This window comes from Oryza sativa, chromosome 10, assembly GCF_034140825.1.
Source record: "Oryza sativa Japonica Group chromosome 10, ASM3414082v1".
Taxonomy (NCBI): Eukaryota; Viridiplantae; Streptophyta; class Magnoliopsida; order Poales; family Poaceae; genus Oryza; species Oryza sativa.
This window is the reverse complement of record NC_089044.1, coordinates 21,352,164-21,371,479: the sequence shown is the minus strand read 5'-3', so window position 1 is coordinate 21,371,479 and position 19,316 is coordinate 21,352,164. Positions and strand designations below refer to the sequence as shown.

The window sequence follows — 19,316 nt, the reverse complement described above, 5'->3', positions numbered from 1 at the left end:
TAGTTAAACAACTACTAGTAACTTGAAAAACTTTATTCATACAAAAGTTTAATGTGTATGAAATACTTAATATATTAAACCATACTTCACCTTACTACTTATAATCGATGAGCAACTGACACGGATGACTATGTGGGTACCTTGTCTACTCCAACCAAATATGGTGATAATATATTTCCTAAGAAAAAAACTTTGTTGGGTTGCCTTTTTGGTGTCATGACTATTTATTTGGTTTATTGTCACAATTTTCGTAGTATTCTCTCCACATTTTTTATAAATATCATGTAGGTGCTTGATAAAAAGATAAGTGGTATTATGTATTTAAGTGGTATGGAAGGATCTGGAGAGAGGACTATTTTGGAAATTCACTAATGTATTCCTAATCTATTTCATTTATTACATATCAAAAATGTTCATGGTAAAAAGGGCAACATCTCTATTTGTGTTTGTTTCCTAAAACTAAGATAATGCTAACATGAACCTTTCGAGGCAAAACAAATCTTGTCAAGGTGTTTTGCATGAGAATATGAATAATGCGCGGGAAAAACGTCTATCAACTACGTTAATAAGAATATAGGGTTTGTTTTACCATTTAAGAATATAAACATAGCCATGTTATAAAAAGTAAGTTCTATAGGTTCTTCATATATAGAGAGTTCTCCTTCTATAACAAAGCACGGAAAAGTCGGTTTACAAGCACAACTATATATTATCTAAGTGCATCGAATTGAGTATGAATTGAATCATAAGTACGTAAACGTACGTTATTTACACATAAGTGAGATACAATCATTTATAGTTATTGATTTCTTGAAGAGCATGATAAAAGAGAGTAAATTACGGATAAACATGATCAGAGCATAAGGACATGAAGGCAGCAAGTTAGTAAATACGTAGAATAAAAAAAATTGTGTAGCCTTAGTAGCGAAAAGGAAATTAAGGTAGTTAAGTTAAACAACTAACTTGCAAACATTATTGATACAAAAAGTTTAATATATATGCATGCATTACATAATGTATTAAACCATACTTCAGATTACTATTTACTATCCATAGGCAATGGACACGGAGTCACGGACTACTTTCTAGTACCTATCAGCGTACTCTACAATCTACTCCAAGTGAAACTATATTTTCCCGTCTAAAAAAATTGGTGAAACAACATAAAATTTTATCAATATCATGTCCAAAATTAAAAAAAAAAGACACAAATATTAGGAATGGACCTAATATCAAATAATTAGAAAGGGTGAGGCTTCGAACCAACCAGGTCGTCTAGCCCACCATATTATGGAGTTAGCCGAAAAACCCCTAGGCGGAAAACCCCTAGGCGTTTCTCATGTCTAAAATTTGCAGCGCAATTATATGATCAATACAATGCCAGGGAGCATTGTCAATATGACAACTAATTAACTCAGGTCGTATGTACCATATCTATTACCAAGCATATATGCCATTGCCATCGATAACAAGGTACTACCTCCGTTTCATCTTATGGAGGAAGTAGAGATGTATGGTTGATTTTTAACATCTGTGCAGTGATAGATGGAGCTATATAATGGTCAACATCCATTGACTTCCAAGAACTGAAACTGAAACTGAAACGATGCTTTGACCAGCTACATATGTATAGGCGTACGTATATATAGCCATCCATACAATTCGTAGATATCTCACACTTTATGCTAAGGAGAAGTGAGAGCTCGATCGGCTTGGCCCTGAATCAGTTGATGTCGCCAGGCACGCAGCTGGTGCCGAGGCCGCAGTCCGTCGTCGCGTCGGCCGCCACGGCGCTCAGCAACCCGGCGGAGCCCAGCCACCTCCCGGCGTCGTCCTCCTGCCCGCCGCCGTCGAGGAGCAGCAGCGCTGCCATGTCGTCGTCGTCGGTGGCCCGGCAGGTGTGCTGCTCCTCGGGGCTGAGCTGGGACGCGACGAACTTGTCGAACGCCCTCCAGTCCGTGGTCACCGCGGCGGCGGCGCCGCCGCCGCCGCCAGGGCGCCTGCTAGAATCGGCGTTATCTTCCTCGCCGTCGACGACGGCCGAGGCCGCCTGGCTCCCCTGGCTTGGCAGCGGCGGGCTCTCCAGCTGCGGGAGCTCGGCCAGGCGGGTGGAGTACCGCAGGAAGGCGTTAGCTCCGGCGGCGGCGGCGACGCCGTCCAGCTCGGCCGCGGCCTCTTGCTTGAAGTGTTCCCCGCCGCCGACGAAGACGGCGGGGTCGTGGTAGGAGTAGCTCGCCTCCCATGCTCCGATGGAGCTCCGCGGCGGCTGCATGGTTCGCTTCTTGAACGCGCGGCACACCACCCAGCCTTCTTCCTGCAATGCACGCACCATTCATGGTGAATGACTCGATGATCAATAGTAAGGAGTACTTGTGAAACAAAATCGACCCCATGTTTGAAAAACATTCGACCCCATGTTTGAAAAACATTTAAATTTAGGGCCTGTTTGGCACATCTCCAGCTCCAGCTCTATCTCTTCTGGAGTTGGAGCTCAGGCAAATAGTTTCAGCTCCAACAAAAATAGAAGCGAAGCTGGGTGGAGCTCTCTCACAAAATGATCTATAGAGGTGGAGCTGGGTTTAGCCAGCTCCACAATTCCACTCCAAACCCAACTCCTAGAGCTAAATTTAGAAGTTGAAGTTCTATCAAACATGCCCTTATACATTAAACAGTTGGATATCAGTAGAAATCCGGGAAAAAAAACTCCCGTTTTTCGAAGTGGTTTTGTTGTCACGAATCTTGCGTTAGTTTTGACGGGCGGTTTGCTAAACGTGTCAAGAGAAGAGAGAGTAAGAGTTTGCTAAACCAATTGGGCCTTCAAGGCTGCTATTGGGCTATTCTTAGAAATAAGCCGGGCCAAACAAAAAAGCAAATTCGGCCTAGTAAGCCCAATCCACGAGGCGCCGTCGTCTCTGTAACTTCCGATCAATCCGTCCTCCCGCCGCCGCCGCCGCCGCCGCTACACTCCGCCAAAGTCCAGTCCTCCCGCCGACGTGGCTATCCATCACTGGTTCGCCGCTGAACTCATCATCAGCAGCATGCGGATCGGAGGAGCGCGCGCGTCCATGATGAATTCGGCCTTCAGGTTAGAAGCCAAAACTACGCACGCCTCAAGGCAATAAGATTCACAACGATTTCCAATGCTCATCGATCAGTTCATGCATTACTGTTCTACTGTACCATATACTCATGCTAGCGTGCATTTTTTTTATTACGCGGCAAACTGCTGCATGTGAATCACTGAATCTACTGGATGCCGTAAGAAACCAAGATCTAGCTAATTAATCTTTTCTAGAAACTGTAGATCGATCTTGTTGATTGAGAGAGAGATAAATGGAGATCTTGCCTGAGGCGGGGCGTTCTCGTCGGACTCGAGGCGGTACTCGTGGACGATCCAGTCGGTCTTGTGGCCGTTGGGTGCCCTGCCCTTGTAGAAGACGAGCGTCTTCCTCATCCCGATGAGCCTGCTCCTCTCACGCACCGCCTTGTCCCTCCCCGTCGCCTTCCAGAACCCCGTCATCGTCGCCCTGTTCGTCCTCGTCCCCGTCGGGTACTTCCTGTCCTTGTAGCTGAAGAAGTACCACTCGCTCTGCTCCTCGTACCCTATCCTGCAATGCTCTTCTCACCCACCCCAATCCATGCATGATCAGCATCGATCTATATATAGCTAGCTCGATTGATCTAGCTATGCATGCATGAAATTAAGTATATATGTATGAAGATTAATTAAACCTTGGAGATCCCATGGCTCGATGCGGTAGAGGTCGACGTCGCGGATGACGTCGAGGTCGATCTTCTGCGAGGCCACCTTCTTCCGGAGGTAGTAGCCGACGAGCTCCTCGTCGGTGGGGTGGAACCTAAACCCAGGAGGCACACATGACTCCATGATCACCATACGCCTGCATGCATAAAATTCAGCAAACAACTCAATCTTTATATCTCCAAGCAGACATGCACACAGCTAGCGATCGAGTGGTAGAATCATTCGAAGCTGCATTTTTCTATATAGCAAAGCTAGCTAGCTAGTTCTCATCAGTTGCAGTTTGCAGGAGGAGACAGTAGTGCAGTACTGCATACTTGACTACTGGTTGGATGTGAACTAAACCACCATCCATGAACTTGCCTAAGCGCGTGCATGGGTTTCAGTGCTTTCAGAAAAGTTTAACGCAGGCGCCATGCTGGGGTTTAGTTCTTGCTTTCTGGTTTCTAGGACAGTTACTACTCCCTCCGTCCCATAATAGGTGACGTTTTTGACTTTTTATTTGCAACGTTTGACCATTCATTTTATTTGAAAAATTAGTGCAAATATAAAAAAAGATAAGTCATATGTAAAGTACTTTTGATAATAAAGCAAATGATAAACAAAATAAATAATAATTCCAAAATTTTTTGAATAAGACGAATGATCAAACATTGATAAACAAAAACTCAAAAAGACAAGTAATATGGGACGGAGGTAGTAGTAGAATAGTGTATGGTGAAGTCTGAACAATTTTACTACTGGCAAAGTACGGCAAAGCCTGAGCTCCAGGGCGGGCCTGGATGCAGCAAAGTTGCAGGCTGTGAATGATAGTGTCGACTCTGTGATCAGGAGCATATTGGCTATATAGTCAGCAGTGAATCATAGCTGCTACAGAGACATGGACCAGTGTAACACATACTATATGGATGGATGCAGACATGTTGTTTCTGAATATAGGATCTGTCATAACTTGAGCTTGCTTTTTTCCTCAACAAAGTGTATATGTTAGCTAGTTGAGTCTTCTACTACAGACAGTCATGCACTTTAGCACGAAGAATTTGACAGAGATTCATGGATGCATTGCAAACTGGAGTACTCTTTAGTGGTTAGCAATACACAGAGAAGGCAGGGATTCAGAGATTCAGTAATATGATATGCCAATGTATCGTCACAACAAAACAGAAATCCTTTTTAGAATACACTGAGAGAAGGCAATATATGCCAATGACATTGGCAATACGCCATGCAGAGATCAGCATGCATTTGTTGTAGCAGTAGACATGTAGGAATAGAAATGGAGATCAGTAGGAGATGGGAGAGCCCCTTTTGTGATCGATCAGGCCTGCTGCCTGCACCGGGGACTGAGGGGCTAGCTCTATAAAGCAGCAAGCAGCTAGGGCATTGCACAACCATTGGTTCTTTGCACGGCCTCTGACCATTCTGTCCCTTTGTCTAGGAATTCCATGGCACATCTCTGGTCCTGTGCCCTTTATGGGGATGCATAACTAACTTGTTGCATGCCTGACTAATCCCCTAAGTTATATAATCCCTCTAGCCACAAACAAGTGACATTTTCGACATTTATATTACACTCCCTCGATTTGTTTCTAGAAAAAAGCAACCTCAGATGATATCTAGCCAGAAGTTGGTTTTTTTCTGGAATAGAGAGTGCAGTCACTAAGACACTATTGATTACTCCCTCCATCTACTTTTGATAGTCATATTTTATCTTAGCACACAGACCAAAGATAAGTAATTCTACTTATCATCCATTTAAACATGTTACTAGTCATTTCTCGTAAACATGCGATTCATTAATATTTACATTTTCAATGCCCATGTAGCCAATCTAGTGTGAAAGAATGGAGAGTCATGCATTAAATCCGAGAAAGTCATTATGATGATAGGTTGTTGGATTGAAATATGCCTATCAAAAATAAAATTTTCATATTTGGAAATATGACTATCAAAAATAGATGGAGGGAGTATTATTTACTAGTATAAAATTTTAAAAATTATATGCCAAGGGTATAATACTACCACCTATTTTTATATAAAATTTTAATAATACATTCATTTTATTAAAAAATTAGTGTAAATATGTAAAGGTATAACTTAAGATTATAGTTTCTTTAATGATAAAACAAATTACAACAAAATAAATGACATTTATATTTTTTAACAAAATAAATAGTTAAACATTGTGTCAAAAGTCAATGGCTTCATATATTAAAAAACGAAGTGAGTATTTTGAAACTATTTTTGAAAAATAACATAATGATATCACATTCAAAAGTTGAATCAAATTATTTAAATTGAGATTGATGGTTAAAGTTTTTTTTTAATGATGGTTAATGTTTTAACGTGTTACTGTATGCATTATAAATTCCGCTTTCAAAAGTTTAGGAAAATAATAATGGAAAAGGGGTACTCTCGTTCCTTACTCCTACTCCCTCCGGGTTGATAATACTTGTCGTTTTGGATAAGAACACGATATTCAAATAACAACTTTGACCATTATTTTCTATTATAATATATATAAGTATTAACAAATATATGATTTTATTAAAGTACTTTTTAAGACTAATATATACATATAGTTACCATATTTGAAAGACAAATATTTTTAAAATGATTCATAATCAAATATTTTAAAGTTTGATCTCACTTTTGTCTAAAACGACAAGTATTATCAGCCCGGAGGGAGTACTTCATTTCCATTGCTATAGGAAAATAAGAAAAGTTTGGATTTTCGATCTACTATACACAGTTGCACTCCACTCAAGACCCATGAGAATTACTTCTCTGGAGTATAACGATTATATCAGCTCCCTACTTCAACAAAAAGCTACATATGGTTATATAAACATATTTCTGTATTTTTTTTGTTCTATCTTGATTTAATGTGGCATAATTTTTTTTAGGAAATTAAAATGGTTCAAACCATTTTGTAGTAGATTCTGCTCTGGTAAACAAACATTCTGCTGAGAGTGACACAATCAATATGAAGATACATAATATGTAGGAATACAAACAAAACTAATCTAGTTCGAAATACCAGAATCAATCATCAATATCAGTTCTTTTCAAGAAAAAAAAATCATCAATATCAACATTTTAGGTCTATATCCACATTTTTTTCCCGTGGGGAGGGGGGGGAGTCTGGTATTTTCTATGAAAATATATTGCACAAAAAATGGGGTGCTCTACATTTTCATCTTCTTGTGATACAACCTTTGTCCTTTGGACTGATTTAAATTCTAGATGAAATCATTTCTGGGTTTGGACCATGTATTTATCATAGGAATAGATAGAATCAATTAAGTCTATATATCCAATATATAGCGACTAATTCTACTTTCCTCTTTGATCCAATGTCAAATTTGACTTATAAAAAGGTGTTTATATCAACAAAGTCTAAAGATAATTTTCCAGTTTTCCTCTTGTTAACATATTACTGCTTGTTGCAGTAAGAACATGTTCCGTTAGGGATTGGAGGGAATTTATTTCACACCTGTTGTGGTGTGAAATTATTCCCCCTCGATACTCTTCAATCTCTTTCAAACCGAACATGGCCCAATAGCTCAATACTCTTTAATCTCTTTCAAACCGAGCATGGCCTAATAGAGTAGTACATCAAACGTTGGAACTGGGAAGATATCCCGTCGATTCCTGTCAATATTATAACCTATTTGTTGAGATGTATCAGCACATGAACATCAAGAAAAATCCGGTAGTAAGTTCTCATCACATATGTATCCAACCAGTAATTAATTGGAAGAGATTAAAAAACGGTTGAAAAAACTACAAGCTAAGTTAGATCGTAGCATGGAGATTGTGCTCCCTCACATCAGTCACTCAAATTCTAAAGACATGACAAAGATCTGATGGAAATAGAGTGGACACATCAATCGCTACCAAACCAAGAAAGAAGGATAGCTTTGAGAGATGAAAACGGATAACCGAACAGATCAAAGACAGAAACGGCATACAGCCTCTTTAAAAAAAAAAGTAAGAACAGAGAACATGAAAATGTGGATCCAACTCGCAACTCATTCACCAAATCAATTGATCGATGAAACCGCAAACTTGTGATCACTGCAACTCACCTCAGAAGATCGAATTCTCTACACAAACTAGCATCTATCTTCAGGCTGGTCAGTAGCTGACAACTAGTTCAAGGGATGAAGAAGGAAGCTAGGGAGCAGTGTGAGCTCTTGTATTTGAGAGGAGTAGAGAAGAAAGATGAGAAGCAAATTGTTGAGGAAGAGAAAGATGGAGGAGGTATAAAAAAAGAGAGGAGGCTTTCTTTCCTTCGCGCGTGGGTTGGGGGAATGAAGCCCCTGGGCCCTAGGGGACCCTTTTGGCCACATAGCTGATGTCACATTTGCCCTCTTCTTCAGTCTTCACCAGTAAGCCACATTACTGTTCCACACAAAAATCACGCTCCTTTGGATGATAATGACATATGATCATTCCGGAACAGGATATAGTAATGAAATATATGTTAATCAGATTTTGGGCAGGAAATTGAAGCCCCCCATTTTCTCAGAAGAAACTTATAGGGGATATGATCTGCTGTTTGTTTGTCAGATGGTTTTCTGAGAGCTGATAGAAGTTCGATAAGTTCGCCGCTGAAATTTGCAATATACATTTGCTACTGCTAACAAGACCTTTATAGTACATTTTTAAGTAGGGAGACATGTGCATCCATCGATCCCTTTTATCATATAGTGAACCAAATTACATCATTGTAGTTTCGATCGTTTACAATGATGCTATGAAAGTGACTCAAACTGAGAGGTTCAGTTAACCTTGTCCACTGTATATGTATGTGTGCTCATTGATTTCCAGTGTGCTAATCTGTGCAAATGTGTTGCCTTGAAATTCCAAGATAAAAAATTGTGTGCAAATTCTATGATAATCATGGTGAGACCATATATCGATGACCGAATGTGGTCTTAAGCACTCATGACACTGTGTTTTCTTTTGAAATTTACTGTGCGTGCACTCTGTTATAACAGCTTTATACACCTGAATCCAACTATAACCACCGGTATAATGAACAATGTAGGAAAAGGTAGGGAGCATGACATGAAGAATAGTATGATATGATTAAGGAGAATTCATGATTACTAGTGGAAATGAATTAATCAACCCAACAAGATCACCAACATATATATGAAAGATTGGTCAAAATTCTTGAGTAGGATGTTACTATAAGAAGATGTTTTCTTTTTTGTCAAGCAAAGAAGCTCCAAAGTTACATTAACAAACCTGGAAGTGGACAGACACCTAGCTTTCCCCTGCAAATTCAGATGGAAAAAAAATCATACATATATAAATTGACTTGTGCATTTCACTTAACGTTGCAAATTTACATTTCTATATGCATTTCACTTGTGAAATTCACTTAATTACACACTGTGCATTTCACTTAATTAAGAAATATCTGTTCCTGAATCCTGACAAACAGTGGACTGAAAATATATAGTAGGAAAAATTAATGTGTAGAACCTGAGAGATTTGTAAATATTCAGTGTCATTAGACACAAAAGCTCAGCAGTTGATCACCTGTTTGCCTGGCATGCATCATTCCTGTGGGCGAGTACACTATAATTAAGAGTCCTCAACAACAACTCCACATGACCTTAGACCTGAGCCTTTTATTGACCTTTACATTGCTGTTCATCACAACTGTTCTTTCCAGGGAGAGAGAGAGAGAGGTCAAAATTATCCAGAAAGACAATCTCACGCGCACCGATCCCGAGGCCTACTTTGGCCGGCCACACTGGAGCGCAACACTAATTAGTAATTACTCACGCTTTGATCACTTTACTTATCCAATCGACACGACCGTGAGGAGCCTAATGATCAGGTTGCAAAGTCAGAATTCAGAAATGTTACTGTACTTCAGCGCGTGTTCAATACTAAAGTGTGTTGCTGCAAGATGTTAGGGCACCTGCAATGGTTATCTATAGGCTCTCTATAAGATATACATGTCAGCATATTTTCCTACTTGGAAGAGATTAAATGAAGAGAGAGAGCAAAGCTATCTACTAACCTGGAGATAGTCTATAAAGAAAAACGAAGCAATGGATTAGAGAGCTATAGATACCCATGTAGACATACTATTGAGGTGGTTTACTATTAATCTAGTCTATTCTAAGATGTACATGTTTTATAGAGAGCACCTTACTTTACCATTGCGGGTGCTCTTACTGTGTACTTTTGGCAAACCTTGATCATCCTTTTGACCCTTGCATATATCTGGTCTCGAGAACTGTATTCCATTATGTGACTTCTTGATATTCGAAGTAGTACCGATTTGATTTATCAAACAGCAAGGCCCTTAATTTCACCTGCATTTGAACTCTTGGCAAAACATCTGCTAGGCATGCATTCCAACCAAAACACAAGATGCAGATTTGCAAATTGCAATTGTGCTATGCTAGATTCCTGTGCATGTATGTAGACAAAACCTGAAATGGCCAGGTAGGCACTAATCAACAGTGCAGAGATGTCACTGATCATAACTCTAGAACAAAGCCTGCAGCTCTCGGTTGTACCCTTATTAGTTTCAGGCCCACTTTTCCATCTATTCCAAAGCACGGTACAGTATATATGATGCAGATTTTGGTACAGTATCATGGTAGTGATCACCGTAGATCTGATGCTTTGTCCTCAATTAGGACAAAATGACTGGGTCCAGCTTAGACGTGGTTATAGCTGGCTAAATGCATTGATCCACACAACAATGAAGTCCATTAGCTGCATATATACATGCTTTGCCATCAGTAACCTTGATCTTGTTCATGCAAATGCTTGGCTATACTGACAAGACTAACTAATCGATCAAAGATCATACTGGAGCGAGCTGTTTATAATGAGGATACGATAGATGATAACCAGTCATCAACCTAGATCTGGAGAATATCTGCAGCTAGCTAGCTAGACACCACTCTACGTCGGCGTCGTCCCCGGACAAGAAAGATCAGTAGTAGCTTCTGCAGAGAAACTGCAAGGCCAGAGTGGGGCGGCCAGAGATGGATGGCGACGTCGGCCCACGCATGTCCGGCCGGCGGGCAGCGGGGATCCCGGCAACCCCACTCCCGGATTCCCGAGCTTCTCGAGCTTCCCCGGCCGGCGACGTGCACGCATTGGCCGCCGGGCCCCGCCACCACGGTCGTGCTACACGGCGGACGCCGGTGCATTTGGCGGCCGGCGGCCACAAGTGATCAAGACGCTGACCCACGTAAACGCGAGGTTACTTAAGCTTACCTCGATGGTTTATTAACCGGTTTAAGGCAAGCAAGCTAGCTGCAGTCTGCAGACATTCAGACAAGCAGATTCAGCTAGCTCATTCCACCCTCCCCCTTTATTCCCTGACAGTGGAAGCCTTTTTCTCCTCCTTTGTTTGGTGCAGGGGAAAAAAAGGTGCTATCGCAAGCCAGGCATTCGGAAGATCCTTCGCGTAAGCGGCAAAAAGGCTAAGCTTAGCTAGGAGCCTCAACTCGTTTCGTTTGGTGCTACTTGTGCTGCTAGTTTATATTTTCAGATGCAAAGTTGCAACCTTTTAGCATACAAGTGTACGATACTGCACTAACATATCAGAATGGGTCTCGTTGCTCGTTGATTCAGAGATAAGTAGATGCTTGGGTGCAGCATGTAAGTGGTGCTGGTTACTTCGGCAGTACGCCGATGAGGGAATCAAGCGTGCATCGGGTTGCAACATTGTAAATTGTTAACGTTGTCATTCCAGGTCTTTTTTATGATAAAAAAAACTCGTATTATTGTATAGTTTCGTTTGGCCACGTAGCACTGGAGATGGAGTCACTGACTGGTCAACAAGGAGACAGATCGAACAAACTGTTTGTACAAAATGGAGGTTGGTAAATGGAAAGGGACAGCACAGCATGCACGCGTTGGTCACCGGAAAAGCACAAAAGTAGGGATGATCGGATAGTAGTAGCAAGCACGAGTGAAGGATGCAGCAGGAACAGGATACATTTTGCACGGCTTGCTGCTCACTCTTCACTCGACTTTGGACACATCCATGTGATCGATCTGAGCTAGCTAGCGTCAGGCATCACTCCGTCCCGGCGATGCATTGCAATGGCGTGCCAATTCTCCGGCGATCATTCCCCCGCACGCACGCTGTCGATCGGAATCATACGGATCGATCTCTGCATCGTCTGCTCGAGCTCGAGCTCGAGCCATCGGATTAGCGTGTTTCGGCGTCAGATCGCGAGCTTGTGGCCGTCGGATCATATCACGCACCGGCCGGCGCCGCAGCCGCGTTGCCGACACCGTTGCTCGTTGGAGATTTACGTGGTGCGACGTGCGCAATTCCCGTCGATTTCCATCGAGTGCACGCGCAGTTGCGCGCACGGAGACGACGGAGATGATATTTTGGGTTGTGACCACTCATGTGATTTCCTCAGGTTTGGTACGGGCGGCACCCGTGTGCGTCTGCATTCATTCACACGCCAATCGTGGCGGTGAAATAAAAGGGTTCTCGCTGGCGATCGAACGCCCTGCTTTCTTCACTGCAACTCTTCCACCACCAGACGCGCGGTAATTATTTGCCACGAGCACAACAACAGCCTGAACAGTGAATACTGTAATGCTTTTGATGTTTTTCTGCTGTTTCTCACGTGAGGTTGTTTGATGGGCCGCTCAAGTTACTACTATCTTATTGGGCCTTTACTTTGCTAAAATCAGCCCACAGGCCACGGCTCAAAATTGCCTTCCGTGCTTTTGGGCCTCCTATAGCGACAGTTAGGCCATGCAACGTCTTGACCTTTTTCGCCGACACTCCTGGGGCACATCAAGAGAAAGCTGACGCTACAGACGCCATGTGGCCCTCCTAAATGGCAACAGTGAAACCTGTCCCACGCCCGGACAGATCCATCCATCTCGCCACCACGCCCCCGTCTCCGCCCAAAACCACCCCAGTCCCCCTCACTATCGAGCCGCGCCACACGGCGTCGCCGCGCGCGCGGACGTCGTGACGACGCTTCTCCTCTCCTCTCCTCTTCACCACACGACGCGACGCCGACGCCGACGGGGGACGCACGCACGCGCGCGCGCGCGTACATATGGCGCACGCACGGTCGCGGCACGGCACACGGCTTGATTTGTGGCCGCGTCGCTGTCTGTAAAAGTCTCTTTTGGGATATCAATCGGAGGAGCGCGATACGTACGTACGCGAGGCAGCATCGGTGACACCACCATTCGCGGCGTTGGGACGCTCCACCCTGCTGGCTTTTACTTGTCCGACGCGAAGAAACCGTCCTGGCGAATCGTACATTGGCACACCCGTCCCGTTCCATGTGCCCGGAAGCCTAATTTCTTGTACTACTACGGAGTATACAATTTGTCGTCGATCGTTGGCATCGTGGCCCTGCGGCGAAGAACACCGGCAGGCACGGCATGGCGTTATAGAACGTTCGACGGCCTCCTCGACATCGACCAATCAGGGGATCCAGAGTAGTAGTAGCACTGAGTACGCACAGTACTTCCGTATAAAATAGATTCATATGAACAGTATAGTGATGAGTAACGTTGTAGTGCTGCTATTGCTTGACACGAGATGGAACAAGATAAGTCAAGACCATATCCTCTGCACGAGCACGATGATGCTTCTCTCTTTCTCTCTTTGACCTCCGGACTTCGCAGTTTTTGCATGCAATAGACACCAAGATTGCCTCCGGATGGCCCACCATTTTGGAGTATCCCTGCATGCAATGGGCTCCACACGGTTTTCCAAAGACACTTTCGATCGGCAGGGGAGGGAGCTGTAGCTTTTCCAGCCATGAAAAAGTGCCTTCCATACCGAGCAGAGCATCCTGCTTCTCCTCCTTTCGGGCTTCTTCTGATCAAATGCATGTGACATGCACGCTTCCTGCACGATACATATATACCTATTCTCCCCAACCCAACAAAATTCAACACCGTGAGGTGAATGCTAATGTGATGCACTGTAAATAATACCGGTATAATTTGTGTGAAGTGGTCTCGATCAGATGATGGCATATCGATCTAGGTGTGTCTCTTTTTATTTTTTTTCAGCTCTGTAACAGTGTCACCCCCCGGCATTTTCGATGAGGTAATAGCACGGCACCATTTGGCACGTGATGTGTCGACCAGGAGCACCAGGGATCCACGGCCAAACAAGGTGTTTTTTTTTTTGACGGCTGAGAGAAAGCGAAAGTGACGACGACCATGGAGATGCAGTACCCGTGGAAAATGGAATGAACAAGAATTGATGATTTTGAAAGCTTCCAACTAGTTTGCTGGAGAAGTATATACCAGTTCGAACCAAACGAACAGGAGGAAGATGCGATAAGAGCTTGTTATGATGGTACTCCGGTATAAAAGAACAGTTTGATTGCAACTTATGTACGGAAGTAACCTCGATTGAATTGATCTCAAACACTACCGCCGATAGTGTTTGAGACAAATTAACGTAAAATGAAATTAGCACACGTAAAACAAGAAAAATATTAGCGTATTACTAAGTGAGTTTTGATTATTATAATTTGAAAATTTAGATTTATTTAATATTTTAAAGCAACTTATATAAAAATGTTTCTGCAAAAAATACACCATTTAACAGTTTAAAAGACGTAATAATAAAAATTAAGAAAAAATATACTCCATCCGTCCCAAAATATAAGCATTTTTAGTATAGTGCTAAGTCAACCATTTTTAAATTTGACTGGTAATAGAATTTTTTTTAAAAAAAGATCAATAATATAAAATTGATGCTACTAGATTTATCATTAATCAAACTATTATAATATGCAAATATTTTTATTTAAAATATTCTATTTTTATAGATATTATTGGTCAAAGTAGTATCTCGAAGATTGTATTGACGTCTAAAAATATTATATCCATTAGTCAAGGAAAAAGTGGTCCTGAAACAGATTATATCAGTGCCCCTGTTCACGGACTGCGTCGCTTCCCAGCCAAGGCAATGCCCCACCATCGCCAGTGACAAAATCAAACTTCAGTACCTAATACTGAAACAGTAAGTATACACTATGCAGTAAGGCTGTGTATAGATGATGGAAAAGTTGAAAAGTTTGAAGAAAATTGATAGTTTGGAGAAAAAAGTTGGTAGTTTATGTTTGTAGGAAAGTTTTCGATATGATGAAAAGTTGGGAATTTGGGAGGAACTAAACACGGCCTAAGGCTGAGTTTAGTTCTAAAATTTTTCTTCGAACTTTCAACTTTTCTATCACATCAAAACTTTCCCCCAAATACAAACTTTTAACTTTTCCATTACATCATTTAAATTTTAACCAAACTTTAAATTTTAGCGTGAACTAAACACACCCTAAGTATACCCCTGTGCAACATGGCAGCTTATTCTGACAAGCATGGACTAGTATGGTATGCACTATGCAGGATGCACACACCAGCACATTCAACTTCTTCCGATCCAACAATGCATTCATACGCCAATTTATCCCGATCGATTCTAACTAGTTTTATTCTCACCGTTCAAAAACGTAATAGTCCTCCATCCAAAAAAACATGCTTCATCCATAAAAGTTACGCATATTATTTTTGACATCAAGGCTAAGAAGAAATTAAATCGCCTTGGATGTTATAAGATCAAAAAGTGAATGCAAACATACAACCAATGAGTATTTAGATGACTCCTTGTGTTCTAATAAAATATTTAATTTATCTCTTTATTTAAGTTTTGAATACATAAAGACTATAAATATGGACAACTTATTTGAAAAAACTCAAATGTGAAATAGGTGTAACTTTTGTGGATGGAGGGAGTAATTTTTTTTTCACGGATTCAGATTTAAACTTTTTAGGACAAAGAGAATGGACTGACTATTAGTGCAGTAATACTCATGTTTACTAAAAAGGATGATATTTATTCGATCCTTGTTCGAATGTAGACTATGATATTGTAAAGGAAGTCGTTTTGGACAGTGACACGATCTCCAAAATACAATTTTGATTTCTTGTTTCTATAAAAATATTTATTAAAAAGTGATATATGTATACTTTTATGAAAGTATTTTTTAGGACAAATCTATTCATATAATTTTTACATTTTCAAACTCAACAACTTGAGAGTTATTCATGATTTATATTCCTAAGGTTTAATTTAGACATTATCCTAAACGACTTCCTTTACAAGTACAGAGGGAGTACGTACTTAAAAAGGCGAAATAGTACGAGAGAAATTTATGGTCAGAATATGCCTTATATTTTTAAGGAGGCAAAAAGTTTATACTCTCTTCGTATAAAAAGTATGACGCCGTTGACTTTTCATATAATATTTAACAATTCGCTTTATTAAAAATTTAGTATAATAAATATATAAAAGTACAAATTAAGATTATATTTTATTTGATGATAGAACAAGTCGCAATAAAATAAATGATATTTATATAATTTTTTAATAAGACAAATAATTAAACATTATACGAAAAAACAACAGCGTTATACATTTTGAAATGGAGGATGGAGTAGGATTTATTTACAAACGAGTTCCATTTTTTTCTACGGTGATCGGAGAAAATATCAAACATTCCAAGGATCCAACTCGATAGGCGAGCAGACCGAAGATGCTGGCGCTGCCGGCTGCCGCTGCGGAATCCCAGAAAGAAAATGGAGAGGGGGCCTCCTCAGCCTCACCGCCCGGCAGAAAAGCCTCTTCAGCCTCCGCCACGCAACAATTAAATACGTGCACTCCTCCGCTCGAAACCGCGTCGATCGTGCTCGTCCGTGCGCGCAGCAAAACGCCACCACCACCACCACCGCATCCCCAACACCTCACCTCACCTCCTTACACCATAGGCGTGCGTGCGTGATGAACACCACGTCCGCGAACGAGCTGATGATGCACCGCCACGTCCAGGCCGCGCCCTACGCGGCGGCGCCGCAGCAGCAAGGAGGCAAGCAGCGTGCGCCGGGGCTGCCACCGACGCCTCCACCTCCACCTGCGGCGGCGAGCTCCCACTCCTCTCACGGCGACGTGTGCATGGACGACACGGCGCGCGGCGGGCTGCTGCCGCCGCGCAAGGCGCACCGGAGGTCACGCAGCGACGTGCCGTTCGGGTACTTCCAGCCGCTGCCACCGCCGTCGCCCAAGATGGAGGCCGGCGGCGGCTGGGCACTCCCCGGGTGCGGCGGCGCCGGCGACGTCGACCTGCTCAATGCGTACATGAGCTTGGAGGGAATGGGCGGCGCCGACGGGCTGAACAACTCCGACGGGGACAGCCGCGGGAGCAGCATGCGGACGAACGGCGCCGACAGCAGCGAGAACGAGTCCGAGGACTACGTCGGCGCCGACAGCCAGGCCCTCCTCTGGGGCGGCGCCGGCGGCGGCGAGGCTGCGGGCAAGAAGAGACGGAATAACGCTGCCGGCGAGAAGGCGGCCCGGCACGCGAGGAGCCTTTCCATGGACAGCCTCATGGGGAAGCTCAGCTTCGCCGCCAATGGTGAGCCGGCCAAGTTCAGCCTGGAGTTCGGCAGCGGCGAGTTCACCCCCGCCGAGATGAAGCGGATCATGGCCGACGAGAAGCTCGCCGAGATGGCACTCGCCGACCCAAAGCGCGTAAAGAGGCAAGTCTTTCTTTGCCATCTTGCTTACACATTGGCATACAACTACAAACGTATCAAACATGATGCATTGCTGCAATGATCTGAGCTGAAATTGTGCCTGTTCTTGCGTGTGCAGGGTGCTCGCCAATAGGCAGTCGGCGGCGAGGTCCAAGGAGCGGCGGATGCGGTACATTGCAGAGCTGGAGCAGAAAGTGCAGATCCTGCAGACGGAGGCCACAACCCTCTCCGCTCAGCTGACTCTTTTGCAGGTAAATCTTTGTTCTCCGGTCTGAAGCCAATGCTATTGCTTCACGACTCAAGAATTTCAGAACCAACTTGGTGTACAAATTTCAATTTTGGTTCTTTTTCGTTGCAGCGCGACTCGTCGGGAATGGCCACGCAGAACAACGAGCTCAAGTTCAGGCTGCAGTCCATGGAGCAGCAGGCGCAGCTACGCGATGGTGAGCAATGAGATCTTCAGAAAGTTTTTTTTTTCTTCACCTGCATAAATGTGATCTAAATAATTGTACACAAAATTGATTTGTTTGCTTTCTAGGATAAAACACGATACGAAATTCAGAGGCCTGAATACCAACTTGAAACCTCATGTCAATTTGCTTACGCCTAACTTCCAAACCTTGTTGATCGTGGCTAGGCGTATGTACCATCGTGGTTGCCTTGGATATTGGCATTTGGCACTTAGTCGTTACCATGTACTCAGTCTTGTAGTACAATTAGCAACTCTCCCAAGATTTGGTTGTTTTTTAATCGAGGCTGCATTGTGCTCTGATGCTGTTAGTCGCCAGCATGTAGTGGGGAGCAATTTAGAATGTTGTAGTATTGTGGGTAATCAAATTCCGAGGCGACTTCGTCAGACATCGGCTTCGTCGCCATCTTTTGGGTCCTTCTCGTATCAATCAAGAGAACACTCCACTTGTTAATACAGACAAATAACCTTGCTTAGTTCATGACTTCATGCCACGATGTTGATGGGCACTAGCCCTGTCACAAGAGACAGGAAGTCTAAAGATAAACTCAACTGCACAGGTACTGAAATGGATTAATCTTCAGTGCTGGCACTATGAAATCCCATGTTTTATTTCTTTGTCAATTGACAGCTCCACAAGATTGGGAGCATGCGTTAAGTAGAACTTTCAATGGGAAACCTGTAGTTACACATCAAACGAACTGTAGGAGCACATGTGTGCATCATCATCCATGCTAGGAACCGGAAACTGTTCTGAATTTCTGACCAGCTTTTATTGTTCGTTTTCGCATTGAACAGCATTGAACGAGGCACTGACAGCTGAGGTGCAGCGCCTGAAACTCGCGGCGAATGAGGTCTGCGACACGAGCTCGTCCAGCAACCTAGCACACCAAATCCAGCTCCGCTGTCAGAACCAGATGCTTGATCTGCACAAGCAGCAGCAGCAGCAGGTTGAGCAGATACCATTCTATCAACTGGAACTGCCAGAGCAGCAGAATGGCACGGCGAGGAATCACGAGTCCAAATGATTGTTCGCGGGGACTGCGTCTAGGTGCTCATCAGGGCCATACAGAAAAAATGTCACTAGTAGAAATTTAGACGATCTGAAGAAATTCCTTTTCCTAACCCATTTGTTTTCAGCATTGATGTCTCCGTAAATTTGCTTGTGTAACTTGTATGTCCGGGCAAACACCCAGTAATATTCTGAATGTTCTTCGTTCTTTCACAACCACCTGTTTGTCAGTCACCAAACTGCCTCCACCCCCACCAAAAACTATCAGAACACATCGATTTGTTCAATGGGGGACGAAACGATTGAAGTCTTCTGGAAGAAAAAAAAATTCCCCCAGTTTGTGTTGTTCGGATCTTTGATATTCGAATAAGGACTAGTTTGAAACAATCCGACCGATTGTGGACGACTTTGCGAATTCTGGCGGAATAGTTGGACGCTACCAGTAATACAAATCAAGGACTAGTATGCAAAGAAGACATTAACCGCGTGCC

At 43.0% G+C, this 19,316-nt stretch overlaps 2 protein-coding genes across 2 annotated transcripts; one reads left to right on the top strand and one right to left on the bottom strand.

Moving 5' to 3' along the window:
- Positions 1-1,435: 1,435 nt before the first annotated feature.
- Positions 1,436-8,004, bottom strand: LOC4349213 (NAC domain-containing protein 105). The gene is made up of 4 exons (XM_015758379.3): positions 7,852-8,004; positions 3,733-3,899; positions 3,347-3,618; positions 1,436-2,314 (listed from the first exon to the last, which is right to left on the bottom strand). Exons 2-4 carry the CDS (start codon positions 3,893-3,895, stop codon positions 1,724-1,726), a joined length of 1,026 nt encoding a protein of 341 aa, XP_015613865.1. The 5' UTR covers positions 3,896-3,899; positions 7,852-8,004; the 3' UTR covers positions 1,436-1,723.
- An 8,486-nt stretch (positions 8,005-16,490) lies between these two features.
- Positions 16,491-19,044, top strand: LOC4349212 (bZIP transcription factor 29). Its single transcript, XM_015758307.3, has 4 exons — positions 16,491-17,347; positions 17,463-17,595; positions 17,703-17,787; positions 18,612-19,044. The coding sequence occupies exons 1-4, from the start codon at positions 16,593-16,595 to the stop codon at positions 18,839-18,841; spliced, it is 1,203 nt and encodes a 400-aa protein (XP_015613793.1). The 5' UTR covers positions 16,491-16,592; the 3' UTR covers positions 18,842-19,044.
- Positions 19,045-19,316: the final 272 nt, after the last annotated feature.

Bases quoted from the DNA above. Each gene is read 5' to 3' on its own strand.
- LOC4349213 (XM_015758379.3), bottom strand. From the start codon at position 3,895: ATGGTGATCATGGAGTCATGTGTGCCTCCTGGGTTTAGGTTCCACCCC. The intron at 3,619-3,732 runs GTTTAATTAATC...GTGGGTGAGAAG, and splicing joins CGAGCCATGGGATCTCCAAG to AGCATTGCAGGATAGGGTAC. The intron at 2,315-3,346 runs GCAAGATCTCCA...CGTGCATTGCAG, and splicing joins ACGAGAACGCCCCGCCTCAG to GAAGAAGGCTGGGTGGTGTG.
- LOC4349212 (XM_015758307.3), top strand. From the start codon at position 16,593: ATGAACACCACGTCCGCGAACGAGCTGATGATGCACCGCCACGTCCAG. The intron at 17,348-17,462 runs GCAAGTCTTTCT...TTGCGTGTGCAG, and splicing joins GACCCAAAGCGCGTAAAGAG to GGTGCTCGCCAATAGGCAGT. The intron at 17,788-18,611 runs GTGAGCAATGAG...CGCATTGAACAG, and splicing joins GCAGGCGCAGCTACGCGATG to CATTGAACGAGGCACTGACA.